The sequence below is a fragment of the Schistosoma haematobium genome, chromosome ZW (genome assembly GCF_000699445.3).
Source record: "Schistosoma haematobium chromosome ZW, whole genome shotgun sequence".
Lineage (NCBI taxonomy): Eukaryota > Metazoa > Platyhelminthes > Trematoda > Strigeidida > Schistosomatidae > Schistosoma > Schistosoma haematobium.
In genome coordinates, this window is record NC_067195.1 from 40,790,396 (window position 1) to 40,812,995 (window position 22,600).

Sequence of the window (22,600 nt, forward strand, 5' to 3'; positions counted from 1 at the left end):
ATGTAAACTATTTTACTAAGTCATAGACAGTTTCCATTCAATATGAAGTCTTTCTTTGAAAAAATCTTGCGTTCTTAGTTGGTACAAAGGTTGAGGAATTTCGCCTTAGATTTTAAACCGAAGACATTGATTTCAGAATGATTACTATTATCGGAATTATTTCCATCTTTTTTTTATAAACATTTTTATGTTTAAGAAGACGATAAGTAAATTAAAAGCACAGAACACTTGAAAGCGCAACTTTGAACAGATGCTTTTGGTTTACCATCTTGGCATTTAACACTCCGATCCCAGCATTTTGGCAGTTGAAATAGAAAATCTATTGAGAAGTAGATTTAAGTATTTTGTAATCTTACCAATCACGTCTCTGCTTTTTTTTAAAACATTGTGAAAAGTTAAAGAAAGAATATATCCCTTATTTTTGCAGATAATTACTAAGTTAACATTTTGAAAGCTTTCATATTGGTCTTTATGATATCTTTTGTTTCACTAACCAGTTATGAGAGTGAACAGTAGGTTACTGGATAAAGAATTTGTATGATATTGTCATTAATTGATGGAAATGTCATTTCATGGTTCCTACAGCTCTTATTACTATTATTGTAGACATGCACTTTATGTTTTATTTAAAGTATACTGTTTGGTAAAAATTTTGTAGTCTTTATTTATAGATAATGAGGATCAGCCAATCGTGAATAACATAGAAACTAACCAGTAAAAATAATTCACCGGATTATTTATTTATACCACTTGAAAAATGAATGTTTAACAGGTTAGTTTACAGTTTGGGCGTTTCAGCATATTTCATATATTACGGTTTCTTTTTAAGAAAAACATGAATAATTTCACTTCAGTTTATGAAAGTGGTCAACTTAACAACTGGGGCACAAGTTCTGTTCATCATATTGATAATGTTTCTGATAGTTTCATGAATAGTGATAAATATAGAAATTATATTATCATTCATAAAAACGAAACATCAATTTTCCTTAGTATATTAGTATTTTCTGTGTATATTATCACTATGTTATCTTCTTTCATTGGCAATACAATAGCAATATGTATATTTTTACGAAAACGTAAAAAATTTGGCATAAAATATCATACTACAATAAAACCATTTGCCAGGACTAAAAAACTGGTAGATTCAAATTCAGAAAATTATCTACAGTCATTAAAGAATCGTCAAGTTGATGGAAATTATGACACTTCAGCGAGTAATTATGATCGCAATAATTTTTTGAAAAAGAACCTGGATAATTCAATAGAAAAAGCACCGAATCACTTACACCATGTTATGAGAAACACATACCAAAAGCAAACATTTTATATGAATGGAGCATTTAATTATTATTTAGCCAGTTTAGGAATATCTGATTTATTCATGGGCCTTTTTTGTATTCCGTTTACATTTACACAAATTTATTTACATCACTGGCCATTTCCTGATTTAATGTGCCCAATTGTTGTTTATGTACAAATGGTTATGGTTACAGCCTCGTCATTAACAAATACAGTTATTAGTCTAAACCGATTATTTGGTATAATAAGTCCATTTAGATTTGATCATTGGCCTAGTAGACATCAAAAATCATTGACTATCTGCATAATAATAAGTATTTGGGCTATTTCACTTAGCGGTAGTACAGTACAACTGTTTGCAACCAGAACACAAATACAAGAACAAGATAAAAATTCATTAGAGCAACAAGAAGGATATTTAGCTGATCGTAAACTATGTCAGGAATCATGGGATGGAGATGACTATAAGCGATCAATTTATACAGTTGTACTTTTCTTAGTAATCTACATTATCCCACTGGGAATACAAACATCAACCTATGGATATATTAGTTTTAGGTTATGGAACCGCAAAACACCTGGGGAGTCAATTAAAGGTGTAGAAGATATGCGGATTAAAGAAAAGAAACGAGTAAGTCAATTCTCATTATTTAACATTTAAATTATTTATTGTGCGCAACCAAAATATTTTTATACAGATAGTCATATTTTTATATTTTGGTAAGTTGGCATTAAGTAGATAGACAAGAAACTTAAAAAGAAGTTGATTGCAATCAGAAAATCAAATATTTAGACCATACATGAACCTTAGTTACAACAATAAAAAGATTAAGGTAGTACTTGTCATAATAAGACTAAAACATTAAAATTTTATTTATACAAAGTAAAGATGAGTTTTTGTTTGTTTGAAGAAATTGACCTATAATTCTTTGTTTTAAAGTGAATATATTACTACGATCCGTATACTTTGTATATGGTATATCTGTATACTTGAATTCGTTGTCTTTTTTCTATTGTGCTAGACTGCTTTAAAAAACTTCTTTGTTTCAAACTATAATCTCCATACCACATTTGGTCAAATAGGGCTCGTAGATAATGATTATTTGTTGATCATAAATTTTCATTTTTAAATCGGTCATCACTTGTTTGATTGCATTAGACAGTGTTACATTATATATGATTACAAAAATTTAACTTTACCATTATTATAATGAAAGTCATAAAAAGAACTGTTGAAATATTCTAGCATTTATTTGAAGCAGAAATCTCAGTGTCAATTTCATTGACATTCATAGTCATCCCTTCTAAGTTCTAACCATCATACTATTGACATTTTACATACTGTTCAGTTGATAATCGATTAAATACAGCTACATTAGGTAAGTTACAGAAAAAAAAGCAGTTCATAAAGGGATGCGATGAGACCATCCTGTTACAATTCAATCCTTTGCTTTGAATTTTCCTGTTTTTCAACTGACATTTAAAATAATATTTTATGAATAAACATTAAGAATGAACTATTCACATATTTTAAACTATGTTTTTTAAACAGGTATTTGACCCGATTAATCAAAAACGCTGTTTGATGGACAGTAATCTGAAATGAAGTGTTGATAATCTATTTGTTTTGCACTGATTTATCTATTTATTCATTGCAATAGTAAATAGACTTTGGACGATTGTGCGAAATGCAAAAATGAAGTTCAATTTTATTTGTTGGAAATTAATTTTAACATAATAATCTTACTTGTATGGTGTATTTTATTATCGGTTTGTTAAAATTTAATAAAGTCATAAGTTTACCAAGAACAGGAGCCATTTCAAAACACATAGTTTGACATGCCATCTGTCTCATTTTCTACAATTCATATAGTGAAAATATTCACCTAAAAACATGTGTTAACACTTCATAGAAGTAACTTGTCTTTTGGGCTTACCTGTGTCTATTGATAGACATTTTATTATCAATTTCAGTTAACATTATTTGTAAATGAAAAAAGTTAATATCAATCAGCTGATTAGCAAAATATAGTTTGGATTCACTAATTAGTTTAATCCTGACGTTCTATAGTCATTCGTGAAAAATTTCTTTTACTCGAGGAAGCTATTGATAGAATCAGTAAATTACAATAAATCCCTGGAGCATAACTATTAATATTAAAAAAATACTTAAATTCTCATTACCAGAAAGGTATATTTTAGAGATTTTTGATTACTTTCAGATTTGAAATCTGTTACCACTTATTTTTATTAAGGTCTATGTTAAGGTTAAGATGAACGAATTATCTTAATAACTATCATTGATGTACGTATTTGAGCTCATGTATGTACTTCACTTCCTTAGTTTGGTAAATCGAAACAGGAGGCTTAAATATATTATAAAAGATCTAAAGCATATATTTAGTACTGTTTAACAGTTAGATATTTCAGTTGACACTCATATGATTTGTTATCAGACACTCAGGTGAAGATCGGGGGGAGTATTATTATATAACTGGATACAGTGAGCTGAGATCTCCATATATCTAGAGCAAGATAGAAACTCAGATAAGAGGGTTGATAAAGTAATAACAAAATGATTTAATTAAAGAATATGGTGAATTTCTCATAACTCCAAAATAAAACATCGAAGTTAACATAAATCGTTTAGTAAAGCGTAAATGACTCAGTCGAAATAGTGTCCTAAATCTTATAAAAATAAATATTTATATTTTTCAACAGATAGTTGTGGATATAAATTAAAGAAATAAACCGAAATTTCTCATTATAAGTGAGGTTTACAAACGTGAGCAATCGGATAAAAAGTAACATTAATTTTGTATATTATTAATTCAGACTCCATTATTTCTCATCGAGCATTAGTTTTCCGTATGATTTGGTGTTCATATTTTATGCCATCAAAAATTCACTCAGCTGACTCATGTTCGATTTTCTAATAACTAATATAGTAACAAATTCTTATCAGGACCGTCTCTTATATTTCTAAAATATTTGAGAGTAAACTACGAGACACTTGGATAGTACCCAAAGAATATACACGTCGGTTACGGTACGTTTGATTAAATCCACATTGTATTGAAATTTAACATGAAACATTACTTCTTATCATTGCCCTTCAAATTTACCCATCTACAAATGATGTGAAAAATTTCTCAATTCGTTTATTTTCTTTGTATCCAGTACTAACCGCTGATTAATTTGTTAATCTTGGTGTACGTATTAAGTACAAAGACTACACCATAAATGTGGTAAACAATTCGAAAATCAAACAAAAATATTACGAACGCATTATAAAAATAAATTCAATTGAACCAAGTTGAAGTTATAATTATAATATAACCAAAAAGTATAAATATTGTTGAAAAATGTGGTACTAGATCTCGTCGACGTTCTTTGTCTCACTTAAGATACCTAAAGGTACACGTGAACTTGTTACTACGAAAGAATCAAATAAAGAAATTCAAGAAAGTTTAAAATGTATGTTTATTTAAATGTAAAATCTTTAAATGTAACTACATAACAAGATCAGTAACTTCCTTAATTTGTATTAGTCCAACACTGAAAATTAATTTCCCAGTAAATCAGCTCTTTGTATCAAACATGGTTCTCAGCATTTATATAAAATTTCTTATCAGATAGTGATTTCGGACACTGAAAAGTATTCACAGGCATTCCGCTAGTTGGCACAATATGATTCATACAAATACCTTTATTGATTAAGGTTGAAAATTCTCTAAAAAACAGAATGATTCAACCAAATATTTTCAAAGATCATCTGGAACTATTCGCAAAATCAGGTGTACTGAAATGTTCATTTCGATACCACAGATGATCATTTTAAAAGGTTTTAGAAATACTGAATACTGAATACTGAATATTACTGTGCTTGACAAGAGACATTTTTACTATTTATTCTATTTAATTTACGAGATTTTACAGTCTTAGCAAACAGGTAATCCTTTTCTTAAATCCATTAAATCTTACTTAGTGTTTACTGAAACTCCGATCATCTTTTATTCTTTCGTCATAATCCTGAACAATCATTGTTTAGATCGAAGACTATACATTAAATATTAATCTCACAAAAAACCAAACTACAATCAAAATTTATAATAAGTTAAATCTGTATTCATGATTTACAATATTAAAAAGACCAATTTTATTCGATAACTAGATTTGAAAGAATGAACTGGGGGATTGAAAATATGTACAATTCTTTAATACATTTATGAATAAGAACCAGTTTTTAGTAGATAACTGTAAAAAGCATAGTATTGGGTGAATTTAATTCTGAAGAAGAAATAATCACTAAGATAACAAATTAAACTAAAACAAACACAATGTAAAATTTGTACAAGTTAGTTTCATGATAAGTGTTAAAAGAGCGAGAATAACAAGGTTTACAGAATAAAACTGATTTATTCGATTTTACAATTTTTCATCACTAACAAACAGCCTAAAATCAAATGCCTGGAATAAAATCTGTGTTAAACATTTGTCAGTAATTATATTAATCATTATAATTCTCAGTTGTATGCAATTGATGAGAAGGCGTTAAATAAAATGAATTTATCTTATTGTGCAAACCATGGTGTTTTGGCTCTTGTTAAAATGTATCCATTCATGCGCTTTTATTGTGCTTTTACTCTAATATACATGAATATTTATACGAAAATATTTTAAACCAATAAAGGTCATTTAGGTTAATAATCACAATGAAACGGAATAAGTCACCATACATATTGAGTAAAAGTACAAGTCAATAGTAGGAAGACAGGTGTACTTATAGTATTCAGAATAATAAAATACGATAAGAAAAGTCTTATCAATAGTTCAATATTGGAAATAGAAGGTCGAACGTGGATAAATAGATTTAAATAATCATCGCAAAACATTAAAACCATTACTTAACAAGAAGTGTGTAAATAATTAGATAGTGAAGAATACAAACGGCAAGAGCGGAAAATTACAAACAAATACCGGATGTAAAAATGATGTTAATGATAACAAAAATAAAATAAAATAAAAAGTCGTTTGTTAATTTATAACTGGCCATGGAAGGGATAGGCGGGTCACGAATTTCTTCTGTACACATAAATTCGGGTTAAATGTACGAATTTCTATGGCTTCATTTATATGTAGGAGACGAAGACGAACTCCGTTGGGAAATGATGGAGGCATACGATAGATCACTCGAGTGATCTTTTGTTATCAGATTTTATTTTTCTCACTACTATCAGTACACCTGTCTTCCTACTATTGAATTAACATATTCTATTTCATTGTGATTATTGACCTAAATTACCTTGATTGGTTTAACATTTTCATATAAATATTCATATATATTAGAGTGAAGCCTGATGACGATCTAATTTAAAACAATTGTTCGCTTACATCTATTGTTCTAATTTTCACATTGGGAATCTTTAATACCCTAAATATTTTGTCATCTTAATTGGCGAAAGTTTCCATTCTCAGGTAACTAATCAAACGAAATAACACTATACTTAACCAGTTTTTTGTTAATTAATTTAATTGAAAATCAATAGTAATTTCTCTGAAGTTAATACAGTGAACGGTTTGATTTTGTTTCTACATAATGCATTATTATATTTAAAACAAATGGGTTAATATTTTACTCATTTTTTCTGTGGAAACTGATTACTTAAACCTGATTTCATCCCTCATCAGAACTGGATTTCATCACTTCTGATTTTAAGTGGCTTCAAACTATATGAAGTAGTACTCCTTCAAGAATTTATTTTAGACATTTGTTATTTTGAAAGGTACTGGCTTTATTGTAAACAGTATATTTCTTATGGCTCCTGTTTCAAGATCACTTTGAAAAAAGTAGCTCTTGATTTTGTCAAGACATATGGGTTAATTTTCTGATAAAATTTATAGAGGAGATGACGTTTAACAAATGGACCCTCAGAATCTATAGCGATGCTTATAAATTATATTTTCGACATTCAGAGTGTAGTGTCGGTTACTATGTCAAGCCCACACAACTTATCCTAGCTTCTGGACAGTCTAATTTATCCATTCCTCTCAAGCTACATTTTGACCTTGTTGACTATCTGTTATAACTTGTTGCCTGAGTGCCCTGTTAATGTATAACGTAATGATACCGCCAAATAGAGAGCAGTGAATTATCGATCGGACCAATGACACATAAAACACATACAAGCAGTCTAGAGTACCTATCGGTCCTGCTTCCTGTCTAGCCCAGCCAGTTAAGTTCAGAACACCAATCTCAACCTCTGTGATATCAATCATTTATTTCAAGCATACTAGGTTTATATACCAACTGGAAAGACCACATCGTACCATAAAATAGGGAACAACATTTGTACAAGATTTAACCAAAAGTGGTTATGAGTGTGGGAGGTAGTAATTAATAGACAGGGCATAATTCAGAGTATAGTAGATCGTAGAATAATAGTTCATAGGTCAAATTAAAGCTCATAATAAGAGGGACACGAATATGTATAGTCTAGTTATTTAACAATTATACGATAAAAATATACGTATAGTATTGGTGCATAAATGGATCCCAAAAGCTACCATTCATTATGCTTATCGGGACATAACACTATCCACTTATATATATTTTTCAACAATCAATCATGTGATATTACTGGAGTCAGATACAGGGCCAAAAATATAGCATGGAGAATGGATCTACAGAGAGATGTGACAATTTGTTTTATTTATCCTTAGCTTCCGTTATGTTTACAGGATTACTAGCATCTTCAAACAGCACACTATTATTTAATCGAGAAAATTGATTACTGTTTATTTTTGTGGCTTCAGGATCGGATGAAAATAAGTGAGATCTTGTTAACATTACTTCTCAGATATTATAAGGTATGAAATATTGAGTGATTACGTTAACATTTTAAACACTCACTAAATTACTTAACAATCATAAGAAGTTTAGATTTCTGAGTTAATTTGAATTGTATTAAAATTGGTTTCATAAAGTGCTAATCATCCTTGACGTGCAGTGGTATCATCTAAATACTTTTCCGAAGTTCTTGTTTCAATAGTTTGTTGTTGTTGATATATTTATTGACTGAGATGATTTTTGTTACATAATTATGTTATTTTCATGAATACAACAGTTTTTGCCTGTTTAGGTATCTTTTGTCAAAATATGATTTGACGTCATGTGAAGTGAATCTAGGGATTAAAATGTTTACAGTAAGCATTATAAATTTACAACACTGTGTTGGAATTCAAGTGACATTTGTTATTTTGATGTTTAAATTTATTGTGTACATTAAATGGTCAAAGTTTGGAATTGTTTTCTTTTAACGGAAAATGGGCGTTAATCGAACATCAGTTTAATGTATTTAACATTCGATTTACTACATTTATTAAGTATTTTATCAGGATTCGGTTGTAGGCGCTTTGTTCAAAACATCATGTCGCAGCAGTCAATCAACTATGTTTTTAAATGGTAATATTTGCTCTCTAGTAAAAAACATTCATGCATTATATTTAAGGGAGTTTTATACCCTAAACACCATTGTACAAAATTTTTGAATGAATATTCTCTTTTTGGATTTTCTTCATACAGATCATTAAAATGTTGGCTTTCATTGTCGCGATGTTTGGTATTTGTTGGCTTCCATCACATTTATTCTTCCTTCTACAAGATTTTAGTCCATTATTTCGCAATATGCCTGAAAATACAACCAGACTTGTGTATGGTATGTGCCACTGGATAGCAATGTCGAACAGCTTTGTCAATCCAATTATTTATCTAATCATGAGTAAATCGTTTCGGGTAAGATAAAATGTATGTGTCCTATGATATTTGAAGTTTGATACCAATGTTTTATGCTTTATAAAGTGCTTAGTGTTTAAACAGAAAAACAATTCCCCAGATTCAAACCAGAGATGATCTACCGAAATTGATGTTTTTTGTTTCGCATATAGTTGACCTGTTACTAGCTACTATGACAAGTTCTGTTATTTCAGTTAACGAATTAGTGTTTAGAAAGAACTTTAGTAGGCTTACACAGTTCTCAATCGTTTTTCACTTATAAATTATGGCTAAATGCTTATGTTAAAGAGAACAAGTTGTGCTTACATTTAGTTTCCGTAAATTAAGTTCTTGTTTGTATTTCCTAGTCAGGTGCTATTTCCCTTGATGACGTATCTAAACGTCATTTTTATTCCATTGTAACTGCTCTCTACATGTCCACGCAGTTACGTTATGTATCATTGAAGATCGAATTTCATAAGAAAAATTGTTGCAGTTCCTCACTGAAAGGATAAAGATGAAATTTATCGCTTTTATTTATACAGCGCATAAGCATTCAGAATCGTTTGATGAACTTCATTGTTCGTTTGACAATAAATCAATAAACCTATGAAGTACTGATAGAAATGGCTATTACTTAATAATACGATGTTACACACCTTCGCTCTATTGAGTCATCACTATTTATTTGATTCAGAACTCAGAGAGCTCATTAATATTTAATGATCAATGAGAAAAACGAACTTTTGTAAAATATACGTTTAATTACATTCGCAAGAAATTAAATAACTACTATGGATTTATTTGAATATTCTTTTGCCTGACAAGTGGTCAACCAAAAGAATTCGACGTTTAAGAGATTATACGTCAAAAGGGAGTTAAAAATGGTATGTTGTTTCATTATTGTAGGTATATGGAAAGAATAAAATAGACTAAACGTAGTTTAAATTTAGATATGTCAGTGTAAAATACTTTTATTTTCAATTTATTGACTTTCTTAGAGCTTCTTTATAGAACTAGAGATTTGAATCTATATAGCTCATAAATAATAGTCTAATTTGCATTTTATTAGCTGATGTTTTGTTCTGCTTTTCTACTTTTCATGAGCTGTAATATCCAAGAGTTATTTAATAGACTACTGAAATAATGGTAACTGTAAGTACATGTATGACACTTGATTTCCTCCAGAAAACATGACTTCAAAGATCAATGTGAACTCATTTGGTTTGAAGAGTTTTGAATACAATCAATGGTTTGTATGGTTTACAGGATTATTCGTATACCGTTTTTAAAATCTAGACACAGTTTTTACTGGTAATTCTATTTTTTTAAAAAGACTTCTAGAGTTCTTTCAAACTAACGTATTAAAGGGTATTTACATGTTTTAAATGTAACCTTTTAATTTCAGACTGATTTCAAACAAATACTGAAGTGCATATTCCCCTGTTGGAAATCGCATAATCTAAATTCTTGAACATATTCTCAATGAGCTCGTTATTTGGGAAAAATGTATCATTTGTTTCAGTGGAATCGAAGGAATTAAGCATCGCCTTAACTTTCTTGATATATGCAATTTAATTTAAGACAGGTTGGTCCAAACAATGAATCCCAATGCATTTGCCAAAATTTCATTTCAAATGAGGATGAAAACATGATGTGTTTCTGTAAACCATTTTACTGATGATATTGCTGACTATTAAGTATGCTTATTACCATTTTTTCTATTAAAACTTTCAAGTTATTACCATATAATTTACATTAATATAAGGCGATAAATTGGTATATCTGAAAATTGTGTTTTATTTGAGCACCTGAAAGTGATTAGGGACAGCATGAGTGGCTTTTGATCTATGAAAATTGAAACTAGTCACTTGGTGATAAAATATATTACATTTTAGGATTATAAGCACTTTAAAAGGATAACCGCGTTCAATTAAAATCACTTTCTTTGGGATAGGGATAAAATAAACTTGAACAAAGACTTCCATCTTACATATCTTGTGCTGAAATCATTTCAGTTGATTTTCGTAAATAGATATGTTCGAATTATTTTGAACGTTTATCCTCTTCATGATTTTTAACATTGTATTAAGAAATGGCGAAACGTACTGTTTAACATTCCTAAAGCGTTGGGTTAATGTTCAGTAAATTTAGAGCCATATTAGAGTTTCGAGAAAATCACATTATGTGGTCAGATAGAACTATTCAGTTATCTTTGTGCATCATAACAGGTATTTTATAATAAGGTTTGAACTAGTTTACAGTTTGCTGGTCAAAATCAACCCCCCCAAACTTACGATGGAAATGACACTGAACCATTCTCATTGAATGCCAACAACCAGATAATTAATAGATTCACCAGTTGTAATGACTCTCACAGCTTCATTTGAAATGCATATAATGTATTACAATTGCAATTTTTATCAAGCTTGTAAACTGTAATCTCCTCTTAAAAAACTACGGAGTAATACTTTCTGTGTGTCAGTAAAGCAATAATAAAATATTTGCAATAAATAACCATGATCTTCGTCAACACCCCTGGAATTGAATGCGATACTCAATTAGAACAAACATTTAAACAGAATGACTATGAGCCAGTTTTAATACAGTTGCGTATGATGAACTAAAATTACTTGTTATTTAATAGACTTCCTATAAAATAAAGAAGAAAAGTACTCCCCAAAATGTCACCATAAATAAATAAAGAATTTTTCATTCGATTATACATATTAACACTTTCAATTTTCTTTTGTTAAATTACTGAAACTCTCTCAGTTCACTTCAAAGATCCAGCAAAGTTCCATTAATTATAAAGTTAATTCATCATTATGCTAAGAGGAGTTAAAAACATTCGTGTTTAATGACGAACTAGACTTATCTATTGTATCTGAGTGCTTATTATTGAATTGAAGAGATACAAAACAATAATAATTGGATCCTTAAGTTGTTTGGATTAATGAGGAAATGTTAAGAAGTTGATTTTTTTCGTGCTTTTTGCTTGAATATTACTTACTTTTACACGAATATAATATTTATCTCGAAACGGATTGGAAAATGTTTTTGACTTCATAAGATTACCAACGTGGGATTTTATTTACTAAAGTATTAAAAAAAGATGACCAAGTGGGTTGAAAAACTGAAAAACTTGAAACGATTTTGTTCAATGGGAAATAGTATTCACAGTCAATTAAAGGTCTAAAAGAGCATTAACATAGAGATTTGATACAACACACTGTAGTCGCTTTTCTAGGCAACAGAAAGATTGATATTGTGATCATATAAATAGTAATAGAAAATAATAAGATTTCATGCAAAAGTAATTTGGCGAAATCGAATTAGCATTTCGGATGAATTGAAAAGTCAACTGTCTTTTGCATAGGTAAATATACTTGTTATAAGATTTCTTAACCGTTGGAATAAAACTTGGCTCAATGTAGATAAAAAGCTTGCTAAAAAGCGACCATGTCAAGAGACTTGGATAATGTCTGGCAATAAACATGTTCTTTCTTCACAATATTTAAAAGGTTGAGACTTGAGAAACTCAAAAGCCGTTGGAACTAAACCGATATACAACGGTTTGTAAAAATATTACTAAATTATGTCATCATCATCATTAAATGTATCGTCTATACTCACTAACATTTCACTACTGGAAACTGTGGATTTTATTTGCAATTAACTAACATAGAAACCTTAATCCCCGTATCAACAATAAAACAGTTAGTTCTTAGATGCACGATGAATGTCCACTGCCGATTCGACAATGAATACTATGGAAACTTAGATGGTATAGCCATGGGGTTACCATTGGGCTCTCTCCTGGCAGACATTTTACTTGCAGGATTAGAAAATGGACCACTTGAAGGCATAGTCAATCATCTAACACCTTACTGTCGTTACATAGATGATACGTTCATAGTATTAGAAAAAAGCTTGTGAAGAATGGTTTACGTAATATACCTTATAACATCCATCCATCTGTTACTTTTACACATAAGGAAGAACAGAGTAATAGCATACCTTTTCTGGGTATCCAACTGACAACAAGAGTAGATGGAACATTAAAAGGAGGGATAAATAGGGAGTTTGCAGTTGGACAATACACTTGTTTCTATAGTGCTGTATCAATCAGATATCAAACAAACTTAGTAAAGATCCTGACTCATCATGCTAGAATGATTTACTCTAATGAAACCATTGTAAATTGTTCGAGTAATATTCATAACCTGGTTAGTAGGAATGGATATCTAACGAAACTCATGAATGAGATGAAAAGAAGACCAAATCTATCTACAGTTCCGAAGAAAATATTGTTTTTAAAATTACAACTTCTAAATGATGCCACCGAGGAAATTATGACCCAACGGTTAAGAAATGAGGTCAGAAAACATTTAGTGCAACCAATTAGATTGTAGTTTTCTACAATTGCCCGATAACAAAAACCATAAATAAAGACAGACTGGCAGAATTTGCCACATTCATGTATATTTACCAATCCAACTGTTCCTGAGGAGCCAATTATATAGGGCGCACAATTCGACAAGTCCGTCATCGCATAACGCAACATTCGTTTTGGTTGCGTAAAGGACAGGTAAGAGTGATTAAGAGTTCCATCCCCGCCCCCGTGGTGAACATAAGTCATCAAGTTGACTTGAATAAAGCTCCTAAGGATATCCATCATATTTCATCAAATTTCCCACATGGTTTACGAGTTCTTCTTCTGCACATTGCTGAAGCCATCGAAATCCATGTTCACAAAGCAAACCTTTGCATGCAAAAAAATTTTGTACAACCGTTCTTGCTACCTTGACGATCGGTATAGGAATAAGTTTTTATTTGGACTTTGATTAGGCTCTTTCCTTCAAAATATTTAGACAACTTTCTAGTTTCTTCCACTCTTGTATTTCTGTATGTTCTCAACATTCGTCTCTTAATTTTTACATAACTACTATAATACTAACTTTTCATCAAAATATTTTATTAGTTCTTCCTATAAATTGTGCAATTAGCAACTATTTAGTTTGTCAAATAACCGTTTTGATTGTTATGATCCTCTTTCTTTCAATTACTCAATATTACTTTATAATCAAATTGACATGCAATTATTACGTAACGTAAGTACTCAATGAGTATTATTTCATTGATACAAATCAAATATATATTGGTGTAGAGCCATGATGGAAAACGAATTGAAAAGACATTTCTCCAATCTTTTCGTTTTGTTTTACTGAATTTGGTTTGTCGTTGAAAAGTTTAATTTATAAACTGACGTTTAACCAATTAACGAAACTTCAGTTTCGTTTAGATTGTAATATTTTTATTTTGATAGGTTATAAAATAAACCCATGGTATTATTACTCGAATTTCTTGCAGATTTATAAATAGTTGTGGTACTGTGTACTCTGTCCACAAGTAACACATTCTAAGATTAATATACTTCACCTAATTAATTAACTGTGTGATTTCGGTCATTAGCTTAAGTTTAAATGTTGTCCCACGAAAATTAATATTTCTGAAGAGAAACAGTCACTTAGATGTGAATTGAAGGCACTTGGCATAGATCTAAACCAGTTATAACAGATAGGTGATAGTGCAACAAAAATGTTTTCTTTTGCGAATATCTATTCACTTTGGAATCATTAGTCTGAGCATGATTGATCTAATTTGGAAGTTTTGATACATGTGACAACTGTTCTAAAGCCAAAATTGTCAACTTCCAATCGATTGATATTAAGTGGGAAAATGATTTTCACCACTTTTTGGAACCAAATATAACGGAATAAAATAAAACAATCTATTCCTGCAATTATTAAATTGTTTCCACTAATTTATTATTTTTAAAAGTCAAACAAGCACTTATGAAATCAACACAAACTTTTATTCAACGGATTAATTGCTTCCAGAAAGCGGGTTTTCTTGTTACGAATGTAATACGAAATTTGCCAATAATGGAAAAGTAGATAACAACTACTTGAATTTATCGAACTGTCCTTATGATTTTCAATGTTTAATGTTTGTTTAATTTGTACACGACTTAAGCAATTTAAATTTAATGACTACTAATTTAAAATTAAATTCGATCCCTGTTGTGAATAAACATTTTTTTGTTAATCACGAATAAACGTATTCCCTATTTATTCAACTGTGTAAATAATGCATGAAGTATGCTTTCTGCATGTTTTTATTCGCAGTTACTGTTGTCATGGTAAACTAACAAAATATGATTGACGTTTTTACATATATGCTGCTAATATAATTCAATTGAAGTAGGAAATTTATACGGAAAACATATTTGGATAAAAAAACACAGTAATAATAGCATCAACCACGTGAAGAGCTTACCAAGGTATCATAAATGCATCTTGAAAGATTCTAACAGAACCGTGATTTATGTAACCAGCCCGTTTGGTTACCGACCATAGAAGCTTATGAAAATTTTTCAAGAGGTGACATAATAACACAGAGATTAGTGCATTATTCGTAAGCAAAATCTATGGGCGAAATTATGGTGACAAGTGAGAATCAAATCCAAGAACAATTGTTTCATATTTTAATAGACTATATTAAAATGATAAAATAAAACACAATTGAGGTTTAGAGCGGCTGCTCAGAAGCCAAAATTATTTTTTTTAATTACTATGTAGTGAACAGAACACGGGTGGAAATAATCGGATGTATTTATGTTCTTAGTTCTTAGGTAATATCTAAGTGAAATGCTTAAATTTTCATCTGAGAAATAAGTAGCATGTTAGGTAATAGGCCGATTGTAAGGATTTAACAATGATATCAATTTGTTCAGTTTCATTACTTAGATTTTCAATACCATTACTTTTCATAATAGTCTGGTAATTAGTAGAAAAACAAAATGAAATCTATCCAATTGAAGTTTACTATCATGTATTTATCTGAAGATATTGCCAATTTTATATTTGCTGCATCCTGAATGATAAGAAGTTACCTATAAATCTGAATATGCGGTAGCTGATAAAAACATTGATGTAAATATGTGTGTAGCATCATAAAACACTGTTGAAATGATCTTTACATTTGAATAATAGTCTTTTAATCTTAAGTTTTACCAAATCTATGCATTTTGATATGCTGATGTTCAGTTGGGGCAATTTAAAATGTAGTAGACAAGAGCTTTTAAGCGATTCGCTTTTTATGCCAGTTTATTTTATACTGTACAACTTCTAGTTTGACACATAACAAACATGCAGTCGTTTATTTTTCCGGGATTCCTTTTTTGCTCATGGTAGCCAAGTCACAAACACATAGTTGTTTGGAATGCTAAATAATATGGACCAATCCCCATGAGGAAGGAGTCGTAAGATTTATTATTGAACTTTGATTTTTAAATAATTATTTGAAAATTTAATTATATTTTGGAATACATTTGTCCAAGCACATTGGAATCCTAATTGTATTAGAAATATTCGGAAATTAGAGCTCGATATCACCAGAAAGATAATAAACATCAAGTCCATGGAACTAGGAATAGAATCAGTCATATATGAAATCTGTGAGAGGATTCTTCAACATGGATTACTGTATCATTAATTCCTTACACCACGTATTATTACATATAGTCATGTATTGTAATTATTACTTAGTAGAAACGGGGCTGCAACATCTGTTCGTATAGAATTTGTGTCTAATAAAACACAGCTGAAGTTTTAGTACTTCGTCTCGATGCATCGGAGAATAAATGAGTGAAGGCTTTGGCGAAAAACACATCTCTGGTGTAAAACAATAACAGGTTGCTTGTGAGAATCAAACATCTATTTTGTAATTATATCAAAAATGTAACAATCTAAGGTGTATAGTCTAAATAGAAATAACAAAGTAAAGATATCTACCAAGCCCGAGGTGGAAATGTTCATTTGCTTCTCAAAGTTGTTAAAATTTAGTACTTGGTTGGGAAACATGTGGGTTGAAGATGCCACAGGTATTCGGAGTTTGACAACGCTTTAACCAGTAACACCTTCTAATATGAAGCGTACCCACCAAGCGAAATCAAAAGACAAAAGCGAGGACGTTCGAATATATATTTGATAGGCTATCAATATATCGATGATCGTCTGATCTAATCTGGCTAGCGATTGCAGGGGTTGCTGAGCACGGCGTTCCCACTCGTGATCTGGAGCGGATGCATGACCGAGCGCCTTCAGCTAGGTGAGTCCACTAAAACTAATGTGGTCAGCATCCAATGTCGAAAACTTACAGAGCTATTTATTTTGGGGATTTATTTAGCACTACAGGGTATCAGCTCCATTGTTTTCAGTTTATTAGGACCATCTTAATGAATTAAACCCTGAGCTTTGTAAAATGTTGAAAAACTAATAAAACGTCACTGAAAAATAAGAAATACCAAAAATTATCTATAACAGAATCAATGAAATTCATGTATAAGCTAAACGCTCTCTTTACATTGACTACAGCTAAAGAGGAAGAATACAACATGGATTCTATAGGTAATTTTTTCAAGAAAGTGAAAATAAGACCATTTATTTGTTTTGTAAATAGTAGGTAGTCCTACAAGCTTCTCTAATAATGAACGTATATTGTTTTAATAAAACTCAGATCCATAGATTATATATATTTTCCAAAAGATGACTTAAGGAATAAAGAAAACTTCAGTCTTCACTTAATATTTAAAGAACGTGGATGTTATGTTTCCAGTCTCATTAAAATATTGTCTAATTATGATGTTGTTATTTTCAATCAAGGTATAAACTTGCAATTATGGTAATGAAAATGGTTTGCAGTTCACTCATTTTGCAATACATTTTACAGCAACTGATTTGTAGGTTGATGATATTACATATACCATGTTCAAAATAAGATTGGATTCTAGATATATAAGCATTAATCTCAAGTTGTTGTATTACCTACTCTATGTTTTTAAAACTAGATTAGCTTTATTAGATTGATTACTGACAGAAAAACATTTCCATGGACTAAGATGATTTTTATGAACTTATTACACTTTGCTTTAAATTAAATTAATGACCATTCCTAATAAAACTATAGTTGCTATTTATTTGTGTCGCTTCAAGAGTATTTGGTTAGTCCACTCTTGTCTCACTTGTCCTTAAAATTGTATCTAACACTTGTTAATTGTTGGATATCAAAAGATTTGGCATAAACATCATAAACAAAATTTCGAATCCTTTTCCATGATGTATCTCAGACTGAAGTATCAGATAATAAGAGTGATTTGAAATGAATAATTATTTTCTTATTATATATTTGGTTACTGGTTCAACAGTTTACATCCCTAGAGTACATTGATCAGAAGAAATTCAGTTCCATGAGATTTAACTAAACAGTTAAATTTCGTTATATTCACAGAATCCCTTATAATCAGATTTCATTTTTCACGTTCAATAAAAAAAGCTTCAGAAACAAAACTCAAGGAACCGTAGTTCCATTGAAAACAATAAATTTACTATGAAAATGCAATAATATGGGCAGTAGAAGAATACATTCACAGATTTACATTTAGAAGATCTACGGATTGACTCATTAAAACTCATTTGTTTGATCAGAAGAAAACTTATGTAAAAGTGAAGAACAAAAGGAAGTATGATATACTGACGACCTTCAGTGACCACACGGTCAATCAGGGAACGCTGCCTAGTTACAGAAGAATTAACAGCGGAAAGTAATATTGAAGAAGCGAAATAATAACCTTGATCTTAACAATCAACCCCCACAAGTCGAATTATTCTTTGTAGTACAAGAAAAATGGTAACATTTGCGGATTAGAAGTCGGGCTAGTGTTGTGAATTAGGATTATCATCCGCAGAATTTTCATTGCCAACTAACACCAGAGATAATGCTAAAAGATCAGGTTTAATTATTAAGAGTTAAGCTGGAATTCTGAGATAGGTTTAAAAATTAAAGTTAAGGCTTTCATCACGAACCGACATAAGCTATAATGCCATTCTTTGTGACCCTTCTGCTTATAAACTTATTAAGTTTGAGAATGGAATTAAAAGAAAGGAAAAATAAAAGCTAACCTCACGAAGCGCTCTTGACTACGTATTGAATTACATCAAGTACTTTAACACACATTCTAACTTAAGAGGCGTTATGTTTTACATTTTGGCTGAAGCACCATCTTAAGTTCACTCTTTGGTTGCGTAATACATATTTTTATTGATTTCGAGCATTTTAAAGACTAAAGGTTGTCAATATTTACTTGGTTTATAATAACATAAACGTTATCTATCACTACACTTTAGATTTCGCACAAAATACACAAGGCGTTATCGTGATTCTGATTGGTTAAATAATGGCCGTCAGTATATTATCCTCTTACCGCACAAGTTTCACAAAATGATATATATGAGACTCAGTAAAATGCACTTTCATAAAATGAAACTTCTTTTGATGTAATCTGTGGAAATAGAGCTGCACTGAAAATTTTGAAAATTTATATTCATCTATTAATTTACGCTTATTTATTGGCTATAAAAAACTTGAATGGTGTTATACGTTTGTAGTAGAATAAATAATATTAAAGAGGAACTTTTATGGGCAAAATCAGATACAATAACATTTTATTTTATTTATTCAAATCAACATTGGCTGTGCACAGGATTATGCAAAGAAAACATCATGTTTTTTATGTAGGTGAAAATTATTTTTCTAATACTACTTTATAGATGCTGACGGAGTAGTTTACATAGTAGACAATATCGTGCATTATTTTACAGGTTATTACAAACATGATACATAAATGAAATGGTTTATTGGTTATAAAGTGGTGACTAATATCAATTGGTTGTTATGGTCTGTTTATAGATTTGAAGTAAGTAGACACTTACGGAGACCTATGGATAAAATCGGTTTTTGTTTCAGCTTTCTGAGGGCATCTGATTACACCATAATGGTTACTCGGTATTGTTTTGCTCGTATCTTCCTATTGAGGTTTAAAACTGCAATTGATCAGTCTGTTTTTCGCATATGTGCGTACTGTGCGTATGCCTCGATATTGCCTTAATTTATAAGCTTTTACACGCAAAGATGGATAGTGGCTATCAGTGTTTCAGAATCGGCTGCCTGGGTACTTATCGTTGAGGAAACTGAATGCGTGAAATCACATTTTTAATGGATTTACTCGAATACCGTGTTATAATACTTATAGCTTTCATACTATGAAATTATACTTTACCTTTGACGTTATCTTTTATGTGATATCTTCATAGTTTTGCCTTAACTTAATACTAAAATTGGTTGTTTTTCAATTTTATATCAATATATTTGAGCTTTTTATTTATTCATTTATACTCACATTAGAATATATAAATATGACTGTTGTTATAAATACATGCGTAAAAGTTCTGAAAAACGATAGTGTTTTTCTGTCCACAAATTAATCATGAACAATCTTTTATGTACCTATTAAACCGAAAGAAGAATAAGATATCCAGAGATGATATGTTGTTTCCAAGTTATTTTGTTCTAAATCAAGTTAGTGACCATGTGAGAGCTGAGAAAATAAGTTAATTTTTTACTGTAATAGTCTTTTTGTTAAATGTAACTTACATATCATTAGCATACAGTGATGTTCATAGACAAGAAATAGTTTTGTTGCTAAATTCTACACAGTTGATGATAGTTGGGAAACCGAACATAGCTTTCTAGCCTAAAGACCCATGGATTTCACAACTTATCCTGCAAACTCCGTGAATCACGCTTCACATTCTTAGCCAGTTAGTGAACATAATTTTATAAAGCGATTTTATAGTTTATAAAGATTATATTCAGGAAAAGAAAAGGAGAAAAGAAATAAGTATATTTTGATTTTCTAAATAAGTGATCAACTTATTAATATGATCATAAAACATTGAATATAGAAATTTGGGAACCGAACAAATCTACTGGAAGTCATTTTAAAGTTTGTTTTTAACGTGTCAGGATTCTTCTATTTAGTGAGGAGAAAAGAATTATTTCAGAACTAAAACCATGTTCCACTTTTGCTCAATAAAAAGTTATTACGAAATTTGTTTAACTTACGTATGCTACTTCAGTCTTAGATCCTGTATGGTAAGGATGGGAGCCACGGTGGACTGTGTTAGCCCTAGCAGTGGATGACCATCTGACAAATCAAAAGTGGAAAAGCAATAGAACCTCACAATATACCAGCTGAAATACTGAGGTCAGACAAAGAAGCAACTGCAAACATGCTCCACACTCTATTCACGAAGATTTGGGAGGAAGATCAAGTGCCACCGACAGACTGCAAAGGAAGACACCTCAACACGATACCAGAGAAAGATCTGGGAAAGTTTGAAAGCTGCAAAGGCATCACGCTACTGTCATTACCGGAAGAGGTGTTCAACGGAGCGTTATTGAACCGGATGCAAGACTCGGTAGACGCTCAACCTCGAGATCAACAGACCGGTTTTTGTAAGGATCAATTGTCCACAGACCAAATCACGACACTACAGATCATCGTTGAACAATCGACTGGATAGAACTCTTCACTATACACCAAGGTCACTAATTATGAATAGGATTTTGACAGTGTGGACAGGAGAACCTTATAGAACATTCTTCGACATTCTGGTGTACCAGAGAAAATCGTTACCATCAGTCGGAATTCATACGATGGGTTACACTGAAAAATCGTGCTTGAAGGACAGCTGACAGATGCATTCCAAGTGAGGATCGGAGTCAGTCAAGGCTGCTTACTCTCCCCCTTTCTCTTTCTTCTGGTGGTTGACTGGATTATGAAGACCTCTACATCTGAAGGGAAGCACGGAATACAATGGACAGCTTGCATGCAACTAGACGATATGGTCTTTTCAGATGACCTAGCTCTTCTATCCCACACACACACGAGCGAATGCATACCAAGAGAACCAGTGTAGCAGTAGCCACTGCATCAGTAGTCCTCAACATACACAAGGTAAAAAGTAAGATCTCCAAATACAACACGGCGAAAACCCATCGAATTAGACTTGATGGAGAAACTCCGGAAGAGGTGAAAACATTCACGTACCTGAGAAGCATCATCGATGAACAAGGAGGATCTGATGCAGACTTAAAGGCAAGGAATGCTAAAGAAAGGACAGCTTTCGTATAGTTGGACAATATATGGGACACAAAACAACTGTCAACCAATATCAAAGTCACAATCTGCAATACGGACGCCAAGACAGTTCTATTGTACGGAACTGAAACTTGGAGAACTACCATAATCATAATCAAAAAGTACAAGTATTTATAGACAGCTGTTTACGCAAGATACTCAATATCCGTTGGTCGGATATGATTAACAACAGCCTACTTTGGGAGAGAACAAAGCAGGTCCCAGCTGAGGAGAAAATTAGGAAAGGATGATGTAATTGAATAGTACATGCATTCTGGAAATCACCAAAATGCACCACGAGGCCAGCCTTAACTTGGAATCCTGAAGGGGAACGTTAAAGTGGAAGGCCAAAGAACACACTGCGTCGGGAATCGAAAGTATATATGAAAAGGGTGGATAGAAAGTGGAAAGAACTAGAA

General features: G+C 31.1%; 1 protein-coding gene across 1 annotated transcript; it reads left to right on the top strand.

Annotated features, from left to right (window-relative positions):
• Nucleotides 1-835: 835 nt before the first annotated feature.
• Nucleotides 836-10,868, top strand: MS3_00003562 (uncharacterized protein; the record flags this gene model as incomplete). The annotated part of the gene is made up of 3 exons (XM_012939955.3): nt 836-1,933; nt 8,888-9,097; nt 10,485-10,868. The coding sequence occupies 3 exons, from the start codon at nt 836-838 to the stop codon at nt 10,548-10,550; spliced, it is 1,374 nt and encodes a 457-aa protein (XP_012795409.2). The 3' UTR covers nt 10,551-10,868.
• Between the last annotated feature and the right edge of the window lie 11,732 nt (nt 10,869-22,600).